The following is a 22,765-nucleotide window of genomic DNA, read 5'->3' as shown; positions in this document are numbered from 1 at the left end:
AGCCAGCATTGTATGAAAAGCTTTCCCACACACACACACACACAAAAAAAAAAACAACAAAAAACACACATATAACGAGACAAACTCCTTTCCATGATGTTCGAGCAATTAGCAACACATGAACAGGCTTGCTCATGCCCTCGCTCCAGGATCTGCTCCTTCCTCCTATCATAGAAGCCACTCACCCCAGGATTGGCTGGGGTAGGGGGGACAGGGAGGACACTCATTTCCCCAGGGAGTGGGCTGGGGAGGGGAGTGAGTAGGAGGGTGAAAGAGTGGGGGGAAATGAACAAATGGTGTCCTCAATGGTCCCATATCCAAGCCACTTTTGTGGCTTCCTCTGCTGTTCAACCCTGCGTGAAGTGAAATTACAAACCTCAGTATGCTTATCTGTAAAATGGGGAAATAAGAAAGCTTTCAGAGGCACGGTTAGAATAAATCAAACCTATAAAGGTGTTAGCATGTTACCTGGCCCACACAGTGGAATGGTGGGCACACAAATGAAGGAGTGGGGACGATCTGGGTTCAAATCCCAGTTCTACCACTTATTGGCTGTGTGATATTAGGGGAAGATCTTTCCGTAGTTCAGGAGACCTACCTCATAGGTCCCTTGCAAGCATTACCGGTCAATATATGCAAAGAGTTTTAAAAACAACAGGTACATGGTAAGTGTTGTCAAAATGCCAGCTCCTATTATTTTTGGCTTATAGAAGACATTGTATAAATGTTTGCTGCTGCTGCTGAGGACAGCGAGGAAAGCTATTTGAAAACCAGTGGCAGGACAGGGGAGGGTGACACAGGAAGGGACATGTTCTCCGTAGAGGATGTGTCAGAATCCAGAAGGAACACATACATGTACAGCTTAGAAGCAGAGTTAACTCACAATGTAATTTTATAGATGGGAAATGGAAAGATGTCTGTGGTTTTCATGATATAAAGTGCCAAATGAAATCTTTGACTACATCTTCTTAGCTGTAAAATGTGGTTCAAAAAATGCTGAGAAATGCCAAAGTTGTGGAAACCAGGAGAGATTTCTCCCCTCGTCAGAGCCACGTGCCGAAAGAGTAGGGCTCGGCTAGGTCACTCCTTGAGAATTCTCCACCCGTGAGGCCACAGGCTGGGCTAACGGCAGGCCAGCATTCCACCTGGGATAACCCTGAGGTCCCAGCCTCATCTTGGCCTTGGTCTTGGGAAGGAGACAGGGACTGTGCTTTATCCTTCCAGCTAACCAGACCACGTGACCAGCTGCCACACTTCCTGTCCTTGAGACAGACCTCCCTGCCAAAGACAACAGGAAAATCAAGACTTTGGTGGCAAAATACTGACATGCAGACATTGTCCTCAAGCTCAGTTCTTACTACAGTGAGGTTTTTTTTTGAGGGGAGGGGCTGGATATTATAACTTAAAATGCTAACATCTCTGGTAGTTTAGATACTTTCATGATCTTGTTCTATCCCCCCCTTTAATTATAAAATACACCTACAGAAGGATATACAAAACACATTTATTTTAAAGAATAACCAAATAAAACAAACCCCTTTTAGCCATGACACATCTTGACAAACAGAAAATGGTTGCTTGCTGGTCCTCAGAAGCCCCTTTAAACCTCTCTGGCAGCATCCCTCCCCCCTACTTCCCATCCAGGGGTAAGGGTAACCACCATCTTGTTTCTCTTTATAGTTTTATCACCCCTGTGCTTGTCTCCAAATAATATGTTGCTTGGTTTTTTTCTGTTTGGGCCCTTTCTATAAATGAAGCATGCTACACGTGTCTTTCCAGAACTTGCGTCTTTTGTCTCTGTGCCCTCTTTAAATCACCAGCTCTTACAGCTCGGGTCTCCTTTCTGAGTGGGGGAGGGGGCTCCCTCTTTGTCTTTTTAAAAATTTTTAAAATGTTTGTTTAGTTTTGAGAGAGCATGAGTGGGGGAGGGGCAGAGAGACAGGGAGACACAGAATCCAAAATAGGCTCCAGGCTCTGAGCTGTCAGCACAGAGCCCGATGTGAGGCTTGAACTCATGACCTTCGAGATCATGACCTGAGCTGAAGTCTGAGGCTCAATCAACTGAGCCGCCCAGGTGCCCCTCCCTCTTTGTCTTTTAAAAGCACCTTTATAAAACATCCCTCAAACATCCTCCATAAAATATCATGACACAGCCACTGAATGGATTCATTCCATCCCCTTGCTTGCTAACAGGCTGCCACATTTACTCAAGCTGTGGCCACTTCCTCACCTTTATAATTCAAATGCACTTTCCTTAAATCAAAATGACATATTTTGGGTAGATTTAAAGATAAAAGAAATGCATTCAAACCTTCCAGATGATAATCTCTTCCAAAAGGGGAGTTCCCCGCCCCCAGTACCACATTCTTAATATTTTTGCACATTTTGTGTTTCTTTCCAGTTTTGTCCAACTGCTCACACTCTTCCTATTCTTGCCCTTCCTTACCGATGAAGTCTAAACATCCCTTTTTATGGAATTAGGATTTTAAGTCTCACATCTGTACCATAACCTTTGACCAATTTGTATAGGTGTTCACAAAGCCCTCTGACTGTATTTTTCTCCTCCCACAAAAGTGCCTATTTGGATCAAATGGGCTTTTTACTCTCATAATTCTGCAAACTGTTAGCACCATTTTCTATAGAGCAGGAAGGAGCATCAGACTGTCTGCGTTTTATCCTAAACTTAGTGTCTTCAGGATTCAGGACTTACCGTGGAGCTCAAAGAGCTGAACAGAATCCATCATCCCGGGGATACAGATGCATAGGAATCACATAGTTTTTGCACTAGAAGCATCTATCATTTTTCAGTTTAGGGGAGGACCCAGTTTGTTCCTGCCTGTGCCATACACAACATATTGCCTTCCTGTGCTCACCCGATGCCAGCGCATCAGTCTCTCCCCAGTTCCCAGGATGGGGGGCTGATTTCCCTGCCATTAACCTCCTTTAACACTGGGAGATCAACACTGGGGGGCGGGGGAGGCGGGTAACAGCTGGATGGGAGGACCTGAATTACAAAAACATCCAGACTAGTCTCACACGAAGTTTGTTCCTTGTCACAGAATGACAGGACCACATAGAGCCAGTCCCATGGGCTCAGCCGGGCTCTCAGCACTGTGCTCCTGACAGAGATGGACCCAGGCTCTTCCTCCCATGACAAAGCCCCTCATATGTGACAGTAGTGCCCCTCCCTTGTGCAGGAGTGTGCCTTCTGCCCCAGCCCACTCATGCCTCTTTCTCTGACTTCCTAAGAAAATTTCTGCATCACTCACTTTTGTACAGATTTCATTTTCTGGTTCACCTGTGCTGGTCTTACCTTCCTGGACAGACTAGAAGTTCTTTGGACAAGGACTGTGTCTTTTCCTATCCCTGGCATACCTGCCACTAAGCTGAGGACATACCAGGTATTGAAGAAATCCTGGGTGTCTACCATATACCAAAGCAGGACACTTCCTCTCTGGCTGATGGCGCGTATTCTGTGTGTCTTCCCTTCCTTGGGACCGCTCTTCCACTGCCACAGGTTTTAATGCTGTAGGTTAAATACCTCTACATGTCAGCCGTTCCACCTGGCAAGTCCAAGTGGACCTCGTCAACCCAAGATGTTTTCTAGTGAATTCTCTGCTAAACGTTTTACAAAAGGAGTTGGCTTTTGTAAGGTGAGCAATCACACCTAAGTATGTATGTATGTATGTATGTATGTATGTATGTATGTATGTATGTATATTTTTTTAAGGGTCAGATTTTATTTTCAAGTTTTCTTGTCACTTCTACTTCTTTGAGGTTCACTTCTAATTTACGTACAATAAGAAATGCTTCCCGTATTTCTAATAAATTCCCCCATAGGAAAAAAAAGTCTGAGTGAATTAGACTATGGGATTATTGCCACATTAACAGCAGTGCATTTCATTTGGTTGTGTTTGAGTGTTTCTAGTGTTAACACCGGTGCATCTAGGAAGCCTTCATAAGTCAGGACTTGATAAAGGAGGTTATCAATCTATGACTTGAAAGCCAAAACAAAACAAAATGGGTGTTCAGCTGGATAAATAATGAAGAAACGCTAAGAACAAAGCCATCGTTTTCCCCAACCACTCCTTCCTCAGACTCTTACCATACTGCATTCTCCATGCTCTTTCTGGAGGACCAGGGAAGGCCTCAAACCTCATCACCACTCCTGTAATTATCAGTTAGCCAGGCCCAAATTGAGCCTTAGAGCTGAGCAGCTCAGCTCTAAGAGCCAGGGCCAGGTAATGAGCTTAGTTCCCTAGCAACCTGTACATAAGTATTCCTGATAAAATGGATTACATGCTGCTGACGAATCCCAAGTAAATATCATATTGACCCAACAAAGGAGTTAATTTGTACCTTCTGCCATGCCATGGGGGTGCTGAGAGAATTCTTCATTCTCTGTTTATATTATCCCTGGAACATCATGGTAAAATAAAATGCCCCAATGGGGTCAAGAGTAGATGTTTCGACTTCTTATCGCCCCTGCAAAATAAAGGTCTCATAACAGGAATAAGAGGGTCTGTTTTTCCTTCCATTGCTTTCCCAATACAATTCAGATTGCCTAAAATACTACTCCCCAAGGAGTTATTCCAGAATGCCCTGAGCAACAGACATAAGTAGTCACTCCACCGTAAATCAACCAACCACCATTTTATTTACACCTGGTCTCTTAGGAGTTTGGTTTGTGTTCATCAGTCTCAGGGGCCTAATCTGCACTGGATATTCAGACAAAATGAAGTTTCTAGAAGCCAATGGAGTGTGAATCCAGGCTCTGCCACTTCCAGCTGTGTGACCTCTCTTTGGAATAATAGGTCTACCTCAGAGGCTTGACATGAAAATTAAATGAGTTAATATATATAAAATGTTTGAAATTGAACGTGGAGTATGATGAGTCCTATAGAAATTGTTGCTATAGTATTGTCATTATTGAGCCAAGGACGACCCTGAAATGGAAGGTGAGGACTAGCCCACCTAGATGACCCCTGTCCCCCTTTCTCAGACCACCACAAGGGCAGTTTTGCCCAAGATATTCTTTACTGGAACCAGTAACCTCTTCCTCTCACATTGGGGACCTGGCCCCAATATGTGACCCCCTCCATCCACCATCTCAGTCATAGGAAGGAGACAAAGTGTCTAGCAAGAATTCACTAGAATCTTGTGGATGAAACAAAGCATTTAGAGGGGATATACAGAAACCACTGTCATGGCAACCTTGTGTTGGCCCTAGTTCAAGTTATGGGTTGGGGAGTCAGAAGGATGAATTACTTAACTCCTAGGGACATATAATCACAGGCGTGTTCCTCACACCTTAACTAGTTACACTTCTAAGTGTAATTGATTTCATCATTAAGAAAAGATTTTATAATTAAGAAAAAGGATGTAACAGAGCATTCATTTTCTAGTTGAGCAGACACTTCTTCAAAAAGGATGGCCCCTCCTGATGTACTTATGAGAGGAACAGACGAATTCAGAGAATGGGCCACAGCTATAGTCAAGGACAATCTGGGCTCAGGTTAGGGGACAGGTAATATATATTTTCTCTTTGTTTAGCTAGTATACCTGGGGGTCAAATCTACCAACAATGGGGGCTCAAGTCTGTTTCATGAACAACTGGCCCACTGGTCAGAAGAGGTCATCATTATAGGCAAACAAAGCAGGACAAAGCTCTCTATCCACTTTGGGGCCTATCTTTGTAAAGGATATTGAAATTGTTAACTAGGTAAGACAGAAGCTAACATTTATTGTGCCTTCTGTGTGCTAGAAACTGTGCTATGCTTTAATGAGAGCACAATAATACCTCCTAGGAGCTCTTCCGATGTGGCACCATTAGTCATTGAAAGTATGTCTGAATTTGGAACCCTGATGAAGAAGGAAAGCCCTGTGAACGTAAAGGCTTTGATCAAGTAGAAGCCTTTACTGAATTGAGCTCTGAAAAGGGAACACTAAATAGAAGCACTGTTCATTGATTTCATCCTTGTTTTTCTCTCACATTAGCAGCAAGCAAGTCTGGAAGGGTCCTGTGTATGGTTCCCAGTGAGTTGCATTTTCAAAGATCTTTAAAATCCTATAGATCATGCTGTCTAATTCTTTCTGTGTGTCCTCCCCCAGCTTTTATGATGAGTGAGGAAATCAATGCCCAGAGAAATATCTAAGAACCATCAGTGTCAGAACCAGAACAAGAACCAGAATTCCTTGATTCACAGTGCCTTCTTTCCTATATCCCATTTTCCCTACAAATCAACAGGGCACAAACACACACAAGTAGCTGAATGGGACATACCCACTGTCTGGCAAGATCTCAAAGTCAAAGCATTAATGGCCAGCAGGGCCATCTGAAGTACCTGAGACCATTGTAACAAAAAGTTCAGGTTATGTGAGGAAAGCCTGTTGCCTAAGTTGAGCAATCTCAATAGACTGACTTCTCCAAATTGCCCCGTGTGTAAAACATCAGTCTACTATCAAAATTCAACATGAATCTAAAAATGGACACAGACACACACACACACACACACACACAGAGTAAATCCCGAAACCCAGCAGATGGTGTTGGGGGGAAGGTGGGAGGTCTGATGTCAACCAATGAGGAAACTGGCTTTGTTTGGTGAATGGGTTCGATGACTTGGCCCTCTGGTTTTAGATTTCAAGTTGAAACTTTGTATTTAAATCTGATCCTGTGTACCCATGAACTGTGAGCAAAGGACACCTTAGAAGTGTGTAGGTCACCGAACCCAACTGGCAGCTATCTAAATTCACATTTCTAATCTGTCTGGGATTACACCACCAATATTTTCTAGACTATCCAAAGGAACACTCTACTTTCTTCACCAGCCTTTCTAGATGCAGAGGGAAGGTCAAATGGCCTGTGGCAATTCTTTCTTCAGAAGCTCTCTCTTACTGCCTCTGGACACATGTGGGTTATTGAAACAGCCTCTTTCCCAGTATGTCTGCTTTTCCTTTCTCCCTTTCGTCCATGGCACACGGAGGCGTCACATTGCACTAAGTCCTCACTTCCCATGTGACCCTCAAGGAACCTTTTATCTCCAGAGTAAGCCCAGACTGCTTGCCGGGCATTGTAAGATCTCCCCAGCTTGGTCAGAACCTCCTCAGGAAGGCGTCTTTCTCATGCCCTCCCACTGTGGGCTTCCTGTTTCAGCACAGCCATTGCTCTCCTTTCATTGGCGGGTCTGTTCCTGGCAAGCCCTTCTTCCCTGTGGCTCCCTGTGCTCTGAGACCCAGATCTGTGTGAGCCTGGCCAAGCTGTTGAGCACCCCAACCTCAGTTTCCCCATCTGCCCAAAGAGACGGCAGAAGCATCACACCCCATGAAAGTTTGTGTGAGATTACATCAGTTCTATGCAAGACTCACCACATAATAGGTGCTCATTAAGTAGAAGCCTCTCTGTGCCCCTCATCACATACTATATTCTCAGTTACTGATTGATGTATATTTTATCTACTCCCCTTGAACAGAAGAGTTACAGTCCCTGCTATCTTCCAATGGCACCTGATAGGGTGCTGGCACAGAGCAGAGCTTCATGACCAACTTTCTCGTCATCAGAGTGGCATATCCTAGCCACGTTCCATCTACTTCCCTCTCTCTCTCTCTCTCTGGTAGAAAACCTTCCTCAGTGAGCCAAAGTGGTTTATACACTTGCTTCTAGGTACTGTTTTCTGCAAATGCTTGTATTAACCATCCAACCCATTCAGAGATGGCACTCACAGAGAATACGAGAAATCTAGGTTTTAAATCTGCTTCCCCAAATTCCATCTCTACCTAAATCTCAGGAATGTGCCTGTTTTAGTAATGGAAGGACCTTTGTAATGACAGTCTTCAGGAACCGCTGCTCCATATAAACATCAGCTTGCATATGGGTAGGTAAAAATCATCAAGATTTATTCCAGACTCTCAGAAGTTACAGTGGTTTTAAACTGTTGTTTTGTTTTGAAGTGAAATCCCCTCTTCAAATGATAGGTTACTTGGAATCCTAATGTGTGAAGAAGTTAGAAGTGCTCCTTTGGGAGAAGGAGGCAAGCGAGGGTTCCCTTGCCACGGCATATCCAGGGTCTGTGTGTCCTCATGCGTGTGCACACACATGCAGGCACACACCGCACCTCCACAAAACCTCATGCAAAAATTACAGCTTAGAAGAATATGCAGATAGTTTAGGAAGACACGGGTAAGTATATTCTTTAGAGGTGGAAAGAGCGTTTAAATCTTACTCTGCCATATGTCAATGTCAGGTAGATTATTTACAATTTGCACTCGAGTTTATGTTCTAGAGAGAGAGAAATGGCAATAGAAAGAGGCAGTTCTGTTGCAGAGAGGCAAAAGCCATTTCTGGGCAGCACCTTCTGGTTCACTTCCTGCTGACGCAAGCTCCACAGGAAGCCAAGCATGGACTGATGGCCTGCAGCCCCCAAATACAGCATTTCTCTACAAGAGGCCCTCACATATTGTAGAGACCTTGGAAATCATTTGATGGAAGAATAGTGACAATGGGGATGGTTATACGCTGTCACCTGGTGAAACAGTTTATTATATAGAATATCAACTTTATAAATAAACAGATAACTACTTTTAAACTGAAAATACATCAGATACTAGTCATTAGAATCACTCTTATTTTCTTGAGCTTTTCTGAATTTTCCAAATCTTCTACAATGAACAAAAATGCTCTGTGATAAAATTTAAATATTTTTTAATTTATTTTTTTTAAAGTTTTTATTTGAGAGCATGAGAGAGAGCATGTGCGCATACATGAGCGGGGGAGGGGAAGAGGGGGAGGGGGGGAGGGATGGGAAGAGAGAGGGAGGGAGAGAGGGGGGCAGGGAGGGAGAGAGGCGGAGAGGGAGAATGAATCCCAAGCAGGCTCTGTACTGTCAACACAGAGCCTGACATGGGGCTCTTTTAACTCATTTAACATGAGATCATGACCTGAGCTGAAACCAAGAGCCAGACGCTCAACCAACTGAGCCACCCAGGTGCTCCAAAATTAAATATTATTTTTTAAAAGCCAAGGACAACAGTTTCGGAAAGAAAACAAAGCAACGAGTTCTGGGCAGTAGGTGCATGCCAGCACTTCTCACACCGTGGCGCAACAAACATGTTCCAGTGAAGCTTTGAGTTCCATAAGGCCAGGAAACATAACTATCTGGTTCACCACTAACTCCCTCAGCAAGTAGCATGGTGCCATGACACCCATGGCATGGTACGTAGTGGTTGCTCAGTAACTGATGGCTGAGTGGTCAGGTGTGAGGACCTCATCCTATTCCTGCTCATTTCGGATATATGGACAGTCCCTGATTTCCGATGGCTCAATTTATGTTTGTGATTTACGATGTAGTGAAAGCAATATGCTTTCAGTGGAAACTGTACTTCAAATTTTGACCTTTACAAAGGCCAGTGATTGCGGTACTTCCTTTTGAGGCTGGGCAATGGCATGAGCCCCAGTTCCTAGTCAGTGACATGGTCACCAGGGTCCACAGCCCACGTGCTTACAACCAATCTGTATCCATACAACCATTCTGTTTTTCACTTCAGGACAGTATTCAACCAATCACATGAGATATGCAACAGTTTGTTGTAAAATAGGCTTGGTGTTAGATGATTTTGCCCAACTGTAGGCTGATGTAAGTATTCTGAGCATATTTTCAACTTATGATGGGTGTGTCAAGACATTACCCCCTCATGTAGAGAAAGAGCTCTAATTCCTGTGCCTAGGTCCCTTTCTCTTCCCTTCTCTTGCACTCCCAGAAAACAGACACATTTCCAGAAACGGTCTGATAGATCCTACTATATCTGCCAGCATTTTTTTAAATTTCAATCTCACTGGGTCCAAGTCAGATAGAACTATCATCCTTAGACCCTTTCTCCTATGTGTGATAGCAAATGGAGACAGGGGAAAGGAGTTTGGAGGTGAGGCTATCTGAAGTAGAGGATTTGAACAGTAGGAAGGAGCTCCACAGAATAATGTGTGAAACAAGGGCCATCAGGAAATCTCCATTCCAATCTGGATTCTATTACAGACAAGTTGTAAGGCCTTGCTGGGTCTCAGTTTCCCGTCTGAAAGAGAGAGTAACCATACTCGCCTCCCAAAGACACATTTAGGGCATGTTCAATGGCTGATATAAGCGAAAGCATTTTTAAAAGCAACTGTCCATTTTTAAAAGCAACTTTAAAAAGCATTTTTAAAAGCAAATGCAAGGTTTCCTTAGAGGAAAAGAGGCAGGAGCATCGTAGATTAAGAGCCAACATGCATACCTCTCTGCCCCCAGGGCACATGAACATTAATTAACTCTATAACCTTTGTTTCATCAGGTAGAATGTACCCTGGTATGTTTCAAGACCTGAGTCAGATCCTTCTCCTCTGTGAAGCCTTGCCTGATTATGAAAACTCTTATCTCCTCTGACTGGCTTGGGCATGCCTGGCCTGTCCGCACATAGACACATCCTACCAAACACACACACACACACACACACTTTCTCTCTCTCTCTCTCCCTCTCTCTCCCCACCCACACTTCCTCTCTCTCTCTCTCTCTCTCTCCCCTCTCAATCCCCACCAGCCCTCCATGGCCTCAGACCACCCCTCCTCAAGAGAATTGAATCTGTCCGCCATACTAGTTTGATTTGCGAGCATCTTGATTACCAGGTGGCTTTCTGACCCACACGCCAACTCATGGTGTTGAACATGTCAGTCTACTCTTGTGAGGCACCAGTTCCAATCAAAACTCCTCCAGCCCCTTCCACGTCTGGCTGCCTCATACAAGCACGCTCTAGTAGGAGGCATACTTTGTTCAACCGTTTCTTGGCTCTTATAATCTGACACAGTCATCTGTTTTTCAAAATATCTCCCAACGGCCTAATTTTTAACTTTGCTTTTTGCTTTTGTGTTTGCCATCCTACAGAAACAATGATCAAAACAAACATCAGGGTTCCTTGCAACGGTCATTTTTTTCCCTATGCTGTCAACACCCCTGCTCTGTAGTTCTCACCCTACACTCACACGGATTACTAAAACTCATTTGAAAAATGTCTCCAGTTGCTTTTTAAGGATTTTTCCATTCTGCATTTCCCCCAGGGCAGCGAGGGAACCTGGCCAAGGGAGATTCTCTAGGAGTTCACCCTCTGTTTCCTTCACAGCAGCTGAGAGAGGCACAGCCCTCCAGGAGCTAGCTTCCCAGGCCTGGCGGGAAATGCCAAAGGGAGGGGGATGGGTGCGATGAGGTAGAGATTAATATTTTTAAAGAGGAAAAATCGTGGATGAAATTACTCGAGACAAGTTTTATGGGATCCAGTCGGAAGCAATGATTTCACAACGGGGTTCATACATAGAATCTAAAAATGCCTGAGAATTTTATTTCCTGTAACTACAAAAACAAAAACAAAAGCAAAAACAAACCCATCACTCAGTGGCTCTCTCGTCCCTAAGCTTTCTGTGCATGAGTGACAGGCCTGAAGAGGCAGTTCCTGAAGTCACTCCTTGCCCTAAGCCCTGACTTTGACCAAACCTGTAACTTGTGGAGCTGCACTGGGTGCCTCGCCCAGTGAGGTTGGCTCATAGTACAATAGGTCTGGAACAACATGGCAGTTGGGGTGCGCAGCCCCTGCACAGTCAAAAATCTGCATAGAACTTGACTCCCCCCAAAACTTTACCAATAGTCTACTATTGCACAGAAGCCTTGCTGAGAACACAGTCGATGAGCACATATTTTGTATGTAATATGTATTACACACTGTATTCTTACAATGAAGTAAGCTAGAGAAAAGAAAATGTTATTAAGAAAACCTTGAGGAAGAGAAGACACGTTTGTAGTCCTGTACTGTCTCGAAAATAAGCCGCACATAAGTGCGCCAGTTCGAGAGCGTGTTGTCCAAAGGCCAACTGTACTTCCGCCCCCTCTCTACCAATCATCTGATCTCGCAGGTGCAGGAATTTTCTGAACATCCTCTACTCTTCCTCTCCTTCACTGCTGTTGTTCAGCCATTTTCATTTGCTTGCGGAAGTAGGGCACAGAAAGAGGTGAGAGTTCCAGCGTTGGGAAAACAGTGTCGAAGAGGAGACTGGTTGATAAGTTCTAGGTTTCCTCAGTCATCTCTCTGCCCTTATCCTCTTTCAAATGCCACCCATGCTTTGAGGTCCTGGTTTTGTTTCACCTCCTCTAGGAAGCCTTTCCAACTACCCTTTGCAGGGCTTCAAATTTCTCATCTCCATGGCACCATTAGAAGAGCTGTCCATCACTCCACACATCTGTCTCCCCAGTAGAAGTCATCTCCCTGAGTTCGGAGTTGGTATGTTTGGAGCTTTGTAGCCTCAGAGTCTAGCAGTGTCTAGCCTATAATAGATGCTCAAAAAATACCTGTATATTCATTGAAATCATTGTGGACACTACTTTTTTAACCAAGAAACAGTTATTGTGTGTGAAAATAGTAAATACCATTGATAGCAGTTTAACATCATCCATTTAAAAGTCATCTGGCAGTTTTAAATATGGAAATTTTAGTTTCTCATCTGCATCAATAGATGATACTGTAATTCTGGATGGCTATGTCAATCTTGATGAGCATAATGCCTTTATGAAATGAGAATTACATTGAGGGTTCTTTAGTTGTGAGAGAGAGGATCTGATAGAAATGAGGGTTCTCTATCTCAGCTGGAGTTGGAAGTCCCTGATCCACCTTTCATACTATATATTTGATAGTTAATTAAATACAGTTTTGTAGCTTTCCCTAGTTCAGGCTACTCCACCAGCCCCAAGAGCACACAGCATAGCAGGAACTGAAGTCAAATATACTGGTTTGAATTTGACTGAAATTGAAGTTACTGGCTTAATTTACTGGCCTGTCTGCCTTTTCTTACTAGCACTGGAACAATGGAGCTGTTTCCTTTGCTTTTCTTCCTTCCAGATCTCCAGGAGAAGGATCAGAGTATATGAACCAATGGCAGGTAGGCACGGCACAGAAAAGGCCAAATTGGCCTTGAATCGTACCTTCAGTGGGCTGTGAGGACCATATTGAATTCACGACTTGACATCATGACTGGTGCCAGTAGGTTTATATACTCATCACCATTGGTCACCACACCAGACATGGCACCCACACCTCACACACATTTAAGTCCCATCGGGCAATCTGTATAATAGTGTGTGGCCTGAAGCTATGTGCAAACTATCAAGAAGTTCTAAAGGTGTGTTTCTACGGGGGCCTTTTCCCCTACACACTGAAAAACAAAGGCTCACCTAAAAGTAATTAAACCCGACTTAACATTATTGCTGCTTTGTGTGTCATAATTAAGTAAGAATGAAAGAAATCTTAATAGGATTGCAATCAGATCTCACATTCCTTTATCATGTATTAGAGTCTTAGTTGAAACCAGGTTCAGTGTCCTTTCTTTTCAGGAAAAGTGAAATGAAAGCAAGACTGAGCTATGGCTACTGAGCCCGGCTCCTGTTCCCACCCAGACCCTGGCCCAATCCTCCCCTCCTCACAGCCTGGCTTGAGCACCCTCCCCACTCCAAACCCCAAGAGCACCTCTTCTCTGAGTCCTCCTGGTTTGAACACCCACCCAATACTCTTTGCTGCCATTTGTTTACAGAAAGAGTATAAACTCCCCATTGCTTATGGAGTAAACCCCTCCACATTTTGCTGATAAACCTAGAGCCAGCACCTACCTCATAGTCAGGTGAGTGAATAATAGCTACTCTTTAAAACCATGACTACTGGGGGCACCTCGGTGGCTCAGTCGGTTAAGTGGCTGGCTTCGGCTCAGGTCATGATCTCATGGTTCCTGGGTTCGAGCCCCACATTGGGCTCTGTGCTGACAGCTCAGAGCCTAGGCCTGCTCTGGATTCTGTGTCTCCTTCTCTCTCTGCTCCTCCCCCACTCATGGTCTGTCTCTCTCTGTCTCTCAAAAAAATAAATGTTAAAAAAAACATGACTACTGGTTGTCAGAGGAAAAGTCACCTTTTCTAGAAGTTGGGAGTTCATAAAATGATTCTTCGTAAGATTGCTTTCATTAATAAGCTAAGGTCCTTCCAGTGAAGTTAAATATGATTCACTTTCAAAAACTGAGATGAACATATGTCTGCTGTGTAAAGTGGGGTGTGCTATTTCTCTATGGAATAATGGTGGCAGGGAAGAGGTGGGGCAAAGTTGCTCCTGTAACTATGGCTACCTGACATCGGCCTGAGAAAAAGAGTTAGTAAATATCTGAACTACTAAAGTCTCTTCTCTCCCCAACCCCATGCTTCAGCCATCCAGACCCCAATCACCATGTGTCAGTTTGGGGTATTGTTCTCCCTAAAGGAAATCCATGGTGTTTATTAAATACTGCTTTGTGTTCCAAAAGCTGCCATACAGTGAGGAACCTTAGCCTTGATATTCTACAATGCACAGAGGAGAACACTGCTGACATGGAAGACATCCATTCCCATATCTCACTTATTCAACAAGAGGTGTAGGAAAGCTGACCCTTCACTGTGGCTTCCCAAGAATGTTGAACCTCTTGGCAATATGTCCAAAGAAAAAACACCAGTGTGGATCTCTACCCATGAAACCACCTCAGACAGGGAAAGAGATGGCTACCCGCTAGGGGTAGGGGAAGAGGGGGAAAGCTCCCCCCACAGAGGGGGGCACGGTGCTGGGTCAGGCAAGAGAGAATATCAGTGTGATATCAGAGCAAGGTCCCACTGGACTAGGAGTCCCAGAGACCAGATGCTAAGTCCACTGTGGCCAAAACAGAGTGTCTATAGGCAAAAGACTTCTACTTCATTGACATCTGATTTTCTCACTGGTGCAAAAAGTAGAGTAGAAGAGATAATTTTTATAAAATCTTCCAACCCTCCAATTCTGATAGTGAATACCCACCAAATGTGAGGCCCTGTGATAGGTGCCATGGAAGATAAAGACTTACAGGACACATTTTTTCATTAATCTAGAATTATACTCGAGTAGAGAAAAGAAAAAGTTAACCATATGACTGATCCTCTTTTATCATGTTGGGCTCCGCATATGTACACATACATGCATAGACCCACAAATATTAGGAATTACATAACACATTTCAAAAACAAGGATAGTTGGGGCGCCTGGGTGGCGCAGTCGGTTAAGCGTCCGACTTCAGCCAGGTCATGATCTCGCGGTCCGTGAGTTCGAGCCCCGCGTCGGGCTCTGGGCTGATGGCTCAGAGCCTGGAGCCTGTTTCCGATTCTGTGTCTCCCTCTCTCTCTGCCCCTCCCCCGTTCATGCTCTGTCTCTTTCTGTCCCAAAAAATAAATAAACGTTGAAAAAAAAAAATTTAAAAAAAAAAAAAACAAAAAAAAACAAGGATAGCTAATGACTCCTGCACCTGTTCAGAAAAGGGATTTCCAGATTTTCAGAAGGTGTTTCTTATCTTTCTGAGAGATCACGAGGGATAGGAAAAAATCCCACTAGATCACTGTTTCTCAGTGTGGAATAGGTGATTGTATAAGTGGAGCTTGAGATCAAATAATTGGGAAATAGTAGATTAAACACAGGCAATCTTTTTCCCCCCCATTGCATTTCTTCTCAGGGACTTAAACAAGCAAGTACATGTTGAAGCAGTCTAGAAGAAGTCAAAATTTCAATTTCCCAAACTATGGGCCAAAGGATCCTTTATTCTTAGAATTTCTCAAGTGATGAGGGTTCAGAGAAATATCCTTTGAAAAACAGTGTACCAAAGAGACTGTAAATTCCCTGAGGTGAGAGACTGGAGATACCGCTGTATCTCCAGTACCTGGCACATGGGAAGAAGTCAATAAAATATCATAAAATAAAAATTTGCCAAATGACCAATAATAGTTGAATTCAAAGTGGAAGAACATCATGGCAGTGACATAGAGGTGAGAGTATGCCAAGGGGCAAGAGATCGTGTCTCCATGATGGTGCCCTGTACTGTCTGGGCTCCAGATGGGCACGGGGGAGTTTCAGGTGAGGTTGCCTTTGCCTTCTCACAAGCTAAGGACGACAACCCATAAGCCACCATAAAAGACCTTCACCTCCCCGCAACAAAAGGGGTATAAAACAGGAGCTTCATAAAGAATGTTGGCATTTCTCTTCTTTACTAACAAACAGTAAAGTTAAAAAATCAGTTACGATAGTCATTGGTCAGACTCCATAATGCAGCTACAAATTATTTTCATTTCTTTACTGCCACCTTCTGGTTCCCAGGCTCCCACACAGCCAGCTGAAAATGAGCATTGTAAGCACTTGTCCACATCCTCTGCCTCATATGACATTATACAAGTCAGAAGTGGTCAGGGCAGGCTTTACTCCTTTTCATTTGATCTGAAGGCAACAGAGAACTTAAATGATTTGCCTAATGATAGAAAGTTAGGAGAAGAGCAAGGACTAATCACGCCTGTTGTTTTTTCCAGGGAGCAAACACTGGGTTTAGCCATTTGGCTTTGTCCAGCTGCATTTGCAAAGTTCTATTGCCCTCTCATCCCTTCACGAGCACAACCCTGAATGGAAAATTCCGCACCCTTAAAAAAGAGGATGCCGTTCAGATATACCCTGATCTTTTCAAGGGTAAAATCCATGCCACTTCACAAGGCCTGTTAGAAAATAATGGAGAGGGTCTATAATTGATGTTTTTAATCAGACATCAAGATACCATCACATCATACAGCACTACCTCAAGATGGTGGCTTCTTCCTAGACATACCTTGGTCTGAAAGCAGCAATAGAGTTGGGTTAGGTACGGGTGTTTCCGCGCCAGAGCCAAAATCCTCTTCTCTGTCATCGTGCAGTCCACATCATCATCCTGGAGGATGACATCCTTCTTTAAAACTTTCACAGCATATACTTCATCTTTGCCTTTCAGCTCGGCCAACATGACCTGCAATGAACCAAAACCACTCATAGCAATCTATCCATGCATGGAATCCAAAGAAGAAACACAAGTCAATCTCTAGCATAGAAAAAAAAAGAAGCAATACATATCTGTTAAATAATTGTTCATATGTTCATATAGATTTGTCCTGCTTATAATCATACTATTTCACATATAATTTTATTTAAACGAAAGTGATTTCATAAGGTTTCATCACCTACACCGTCACCAACATTATCAGGGATGCTTATATTTAACTCAAGTAAACATATTACTGGAGCGCCTAGGTGACTCAGTCTGTTAAGCATCTGATTCTTGATTTCAATAAATAAATATATATTTATTGGATTGGGTGTTTTTGTACATGTACTTTTTTTTTTCAACCATATCCTTAAGCTAGAAAGTCTTAGAAGTTGACTACAGGGTTAAATATTTTGCACATTTCTTGAATTTCAAAAAGGATGTACAACAGAATTTGCCATCAGGAGTGGAGAGGTGCCTTAGTTTTATGGCAATGTACCCACATTGGGTGTTTTCACTTAAAAAGCATTTTTGCTCATGTAACAGGTGTGATATATAGCCTCCAGTCTGTTTTAACTTGCAGTGAAACTTGTTTTTAATTTTTAAATTTTGTTTAAATCCCCATTAGTTAACATATAGTGTAATAATGGTTTCAGGAGTAGAATTTTGTGATTTATCACTTACTCATGCCAGTAAATGCCCTCCTTAATGCCCATCACCCATTTGGCCCAACCCCCACTTACCTCCCCCTCCAGCAACCCTCAGTTTGTTCTCTGTATTTAAGAGAAACTTGAAAAAATTTTTCCTCTAATTGTGTGAACTGTCAATTTATATTTGTCAAGGTAACTTTGTCTAGTTATCTACTACTTTATATTATTTTCTTATGAGTTTGTAGGAGTTTTGTATATAAAGATGCTAACACTTTACTTTCTGCAAAGGTTTGTCTAGGCTTGCTTTAGGATTTTCTGTTCTATCTTCTATCAGACTGGATCACTTGTCCTCATGTAGCTACATCAGTCATGTTTGCCTTTGCGGTTTCTTCTAACACTGGGAATGTGATTCCTTTTCCAGAGGGCAAATTACCAGTTTATTAAAGTTCTCCTATCACTTGATATTTTTGCACTCATTTCTGCACAACATGACAAGTCTTTCTCCTGTTAAACAGCTCCTAAGCACAGTATTCCAAGGTGAGCTGCCAGTTCTCAAGAGTGGGAACTCAGAAGCCTCAAGAGGGAATTCAGGGGACTACCTAAGGACCTTTCGTCGCCCACACGTAATTCACTCTTTAAAACCAACTCCAACGTTGGCTGCAATTTTCCCCAAGAAACAACCTAAATACTCCAGAGTCTCCCAAGTTCCCATCCTGCCTACACAGTATGGAGACCTGGAAACTCTGAGCCTGCTTGTTTACCTTGAATCTTGTTCAAAATTAAAGTGGCTCACATCCCGGAGTTAGGCCTGGACCAAGGGACTGGGGCCTGCTTCTTACTTACTCAGTCTCTGAGGAATGTGATTGCTTCAGCATTTGCCATTTAAGCCCCCTCTGGTTACCTTCCTGCTACAGTAATCTCAGGAGGAGATGGGGCAGGTGAGGGGCCAGGGGGCAGGCCCATACCGTGGAGGCTTCCTGAGCCATTCCCTTCAAGAGCAGTAGAGCGCTTCAGCAGCTCCGCAAGCTGGCTGACCCGCCGGCTGAGGCTTTCAAGAGTCCAGGACACGGGAGGGCACGTGACCCTGGGGAGCTGCGGGGGGGGGTGGTGCCTGGGCCCCAGAACAGGGCCTGGGGAGACACCTCCCATGGACTCCTGCCTTTGAGAAGAGCGAGAGAATCATCGGGGGTCTTGGCTGAAATGTTAGCCGACATCCCAGGCTTTCCGCCCTTATACCTTCTTTCTAAAACGAACAGTATTTACGCACCCCACTTTGCCAGCCATCAGAATCGTGCCTGATCGCCACGAAAGCTTCACGGGACACGCTTGGCACCCCTACCCTGCATGGTTCTGCTCACCTCAGTGTGGGGCAGGACAGGGAGGCTGGCACCGAGGGCAAAGCAAGACCCAAGACATGAGATGATTATCCTTATTCTCTCGCCAATGTGGAGGATAAACCCAACATGTAGTAGTGCCAGAAAAGTCCGTTCAATAGCGTTTACCTTTCAAAATAACCCACACTCAGATTTGCTTTGAGCCCCAAGCTCACTGAGTGCAGCGATTCTAGAGTTCATTTTTTAAAGTCTTTGCAACGAATGAAAGCCAAAATTTCGCATGGAGCTCTGAGGAAGGGAAGTAGTAGCTAGTAGTACTGCTAACAGGAAGCCAAGCTCATGTTAAGCAATTTAAGCTTTTCTTAAAGCTCTTCTACCCGTGATCTCACTGGATGCCTGTGTCACCATCTGACAAATGAGAAAAACTGAATCCCAAAGAAGTTAAGTGACTACATTGAAGTCTCATAGCTACTTAGCAGCAGAACCCGGACTCCCACCTGCTCAGCCGCAGGCCGTTTCCACTGAACAAGGAAGGAAGACGCAACAAGACTGGGCTGAAATGTTCATAGCTTAATCTGATTTAGATCAGATAGATGAGGCAACGCCACAGGGCAGAGAAAGTCAGCGGTTGTACCCACGCACGCCACAGACCTTGCCAAAGCTGCCTTTGCCCAGCACCTTGATGAAGGTGAACTCATCCAGACCCAAGCGCTTGGCCTGGCCCTGCCGCACTTCGCCGTTCTCGCCGGGGCTCGCCAGGTGGCCATCGCTGCAGGCCGCCACCCTGTGCTCCTCCCCTCGGTTGTCAAATGACAAGGCCTTCCGAATGTTGTTTTCAAGTTCTTTTATTTCTAGGGCCAAGGGTGACAAGATACCACATTAGTGCATGCCTCATGATCCCTTTCCATCAGGACCCAGCACTCAGAACGTCCCCTGCCCCCAAGCGTGAGGCCTCCACCCTCCATCCGGTTCTTCACAGCAGCCAATCCAGTGCGGCATCTCTTCCCACATTCATTTGCTCTACACACCTTCATTGGCACCGAACGTACATGTAACGTACACGCTTTCATTGGCACAAACGTACACGTAACGTACACGCTTTCATTGGCACCTAAGGTACATGTAACGTACATGCTTTCATTGGCATCTAGGTACGCAAACAAGAGGACACGGTCCCCACCAGCCAACACCTTCAGATTACACAAAAACCCGGCCCTCTCTCTGAAAGCCCCCTTGGCTAGCGGCCTGTTGTTATCTTAGGTGTAGTGCAGGAATCCTAGCCTTGTCTGGAATCCTGCAGAGTCTCAAAGGCAACAGGTACCTGTCAAGTCCCTTTGAAACTTAGAACAATGACTGAGAACAGTCATCACAGTTATCACTGGTGATATGACTATATCAAAAGCGAGGACCAGGAAGCCTTTAACTTGTAAAGCACTTTACTCGGCCTTGTTGTTGCGTTTATTCCAATACCCATCTCCCAAGAGGATATTAAACCAAATGAGCAATGGGCTTATCATTAAGTGAAGAACTGTTTCCCGAGACTGGCATGCTGCAAATTTATTGGAGCCGGGGCAGGGATTCCTCAGTTCCATTTCACGACCATGGGACAGTCCTGTGCCCTGGCAGAGCATGTGACCTAAACTACCTGGCGGTGATAACACTGGATGACCCCCTGACCTTTGCTGTTTGGGGAAGCTTTATTGTTAGCTATTCATTCACCAGGACACACACACACTCCTCATTGTAGAAGTGGGCACCGAAAGCATACTCCGGTTTTAAGAGATGCTCATGAATAACTGGGATGGTCGAAGGAGAACACAGACCATTAACCCTGAGGAATCCGGGTTAGGCATGATAAGCATGTGCTGCCTGACATAAACAGATCTTCAGCTTCTTTGCAGGACTGAGGCCCATGAAGCCTGCTCAAAGAATCTGGATCTTTCTTAGACCTGGAGTCCAGTTCCTCTAAGATGTGCTGGGGTGGAGGGGAGGGCAGGGTGAGGGTGGTTCCTGAGTCTAAAGCTCTCCCCTTGGCCAATTCACCCATTTCCTCTCTTTTATGCCTCTACTGAGTATAACTTCTAGTCTCAGCAAATGGCTCAAAGTCTCCGTTTTCAAGGCAAACTATTAAATGGATTTTGGAAAACAGGACTTGGGTGTTTAGGGGCTTTAGAGCTTAAAGAAAATGTCACTGTGGGTGTTCCTTCCTGGAAGGAAGAGAAACTATGTGGCATCCCTGTTGTGTAGCAATGCTGTGTCTTGCTAAGGGTCTTTGCATCCATTTGTGCCCACACCACTGCCAGGTAATGCTCGTGCCTGCACTGACCAGAGACAAACACAGGCACTGCATCCTGCCGGGTCTGGGCAGCACGCTGGCAGGAGCCAGGCCTAGAAACTCCAGCCAGCTCACTCTTACTGGGGGTCTCTACCATAGAACCCTGGCTCCTTGAAGCTCCCAAAGGAGGTCTCAGCACTAACATGGGGCACATGAAAACACCTGCACGGGTTCTAGGATAATACCTACTAGTTTGGAGGCCCCCTGAGTGCCACTGGAAGTACATACAAATGGACCAAATTCTTTTTTGGAATTAAGCAGACACAGGAATAAAGACACAGGAAACTAATCAGAGCAGCAGGAGGAGGGATGCAGGCCGAGTACTTTGAGGCCTCAGATCGGCATATTGCCCTGCAGCTGTTTCGTCTACTGCTGGATAAACTGAAGTGGGTCACACCCCCAGGGAGAGTATGACAGCACAGATTCTGAGGTGGGGCGGCAGCCGGGGTGGGGGGGGGGTCCCAAAACCAGGAGGGGTATGACGTTGCTCTTACTGCTGACTTAGTTCCAGGCCTTTGGACAGAACTTTTTGACTCTCTGATCTTCCGCTTCCCACCCTGTAGCATGGGGCCAGGGATGGGGCACACCAACACAGAGTTAGTGTGTGGATAAGATTAAGATAAGGAACACAACTGGGGCTATGGAAAATCAAGGCACTATTGCCACGCAATGATGATTATTCCTGCTCTGCAGGAGCAGACATCCCTTTCCCAGGGACGCTTGGGTCTGATCACCAGAGGGCAAGGTTTTAAATGTGTTAGTCTCCCCTCAGCATTCTTGGATGCCTGCAGAACTCAGAAACTTCGACTACATGAGGCATATTCTTACGGGGAAGAAGGAAACATCCTAAGCTGAACTTTAGGAAGGGGTCAGGCCTAGAGCTGGCTTCCTCCCTTCTCTGTCTGTTCTCTGCTTGGCGCTCCTGTCCCTGCTCAGCCACAGGCCCCCACTCATGCCCTGCTTTCAGGTTTTTGGGTGTGATGACCAGAGTCAGGAAAGAATTTGCTCTCAGCTGAGCGGCACAGACACATGGAAGGTCTAGGAGCAGGCTCAGGGTGCTTTCCTACACTTGGAACCCGGGAAAGAGGCAGGAGTAAAGAAAGAACCACAACATCCCCTGCTTTTTCTCTCTTACCCTGGCACAGACAAGGTTTAACACAAGCAGAGCCATTTAGTGCCTCTCCCTGAAGAAATACTTGTAGAGAGAAAAGAGTAGCTAATGAGTCAGCAGGGAGAGGGTGTCTGAAGCCCTCAGTCCTTCAGATGATATTACTCAGAGGTCACAAAGCAAATCTGAGGGTCTCACCCTGGTCACAAGGGGAGGTGGGTGCTGACTTGGATCGATCTTCCTCAGACGGTGAGCTTCCGGAAGCAGGCTGCGGAGACTCGGCGCCAGCGATGAGCTACAGAGAGGGAGAGAGAGGGAGAGAGAGGGCGGGGGCGGAGACATGAGAAGGGAGGGTGGGGAGCAACCCCCAGGTCAGAACCACCCAGATGCTGGACCCCAGCGAGGGCTGTAGGAGCCCCGGGGGCACAGCAGCACTTGCTGAACTGACCTTCTGAAAGCCCAGA

General features: G+C 45.0%; 1 protein-coding gene across 1 annotated transcript in view; it reads right to left on the bottom strand.

The window, feature by feature from the left end:
* PRKCE (protein kinase C epsilon) overlaps positions 1-22,765 on the bottom strand; it is a 497,798-nt gene that overhangs the window by 134,629 nt on the left and 340,404 nt on the right. Inside the window, exons 8-10 of the mRNA XM_030310527.1 lie at positions 22,500-22,596; positions 19,510-19,709; positions 16,686-16,859 (exon numbers count right to left, since the gene is read on the bottom strand). Coding sequence (XP_030166387.1) covers positions 16,686-16,859; positions 19,510-19,709; positions 22,500-22,596 — 471 coding nt within the window. The remainder of the gene's footprint in view (positions 1-16,685; positions 16,860-19,509; positions 19,710-22,499; positions 22,597-22,765) is intronic.

The sequence above is a fragment of the Lynx canadensis genome, chromosome A3 (genome assembly GCF_007474595.2).
Source record: "Lynx canadensis isolate LIC74 chromosome A3, mLynCan4.pri.v2, whole genome shotgun sequence".
Taxonomy (NCBI): Eukaryota; Metazoa; Chordata; class Mammalia; order Carnivora; family Felidae; genus Lynx; species Lynx canadensis.
The sequence above is the reverse complement of the archived record's forward strand: the minus strand, read 5'-3'. Positions and strand labels throughout refer to the sequence as shown.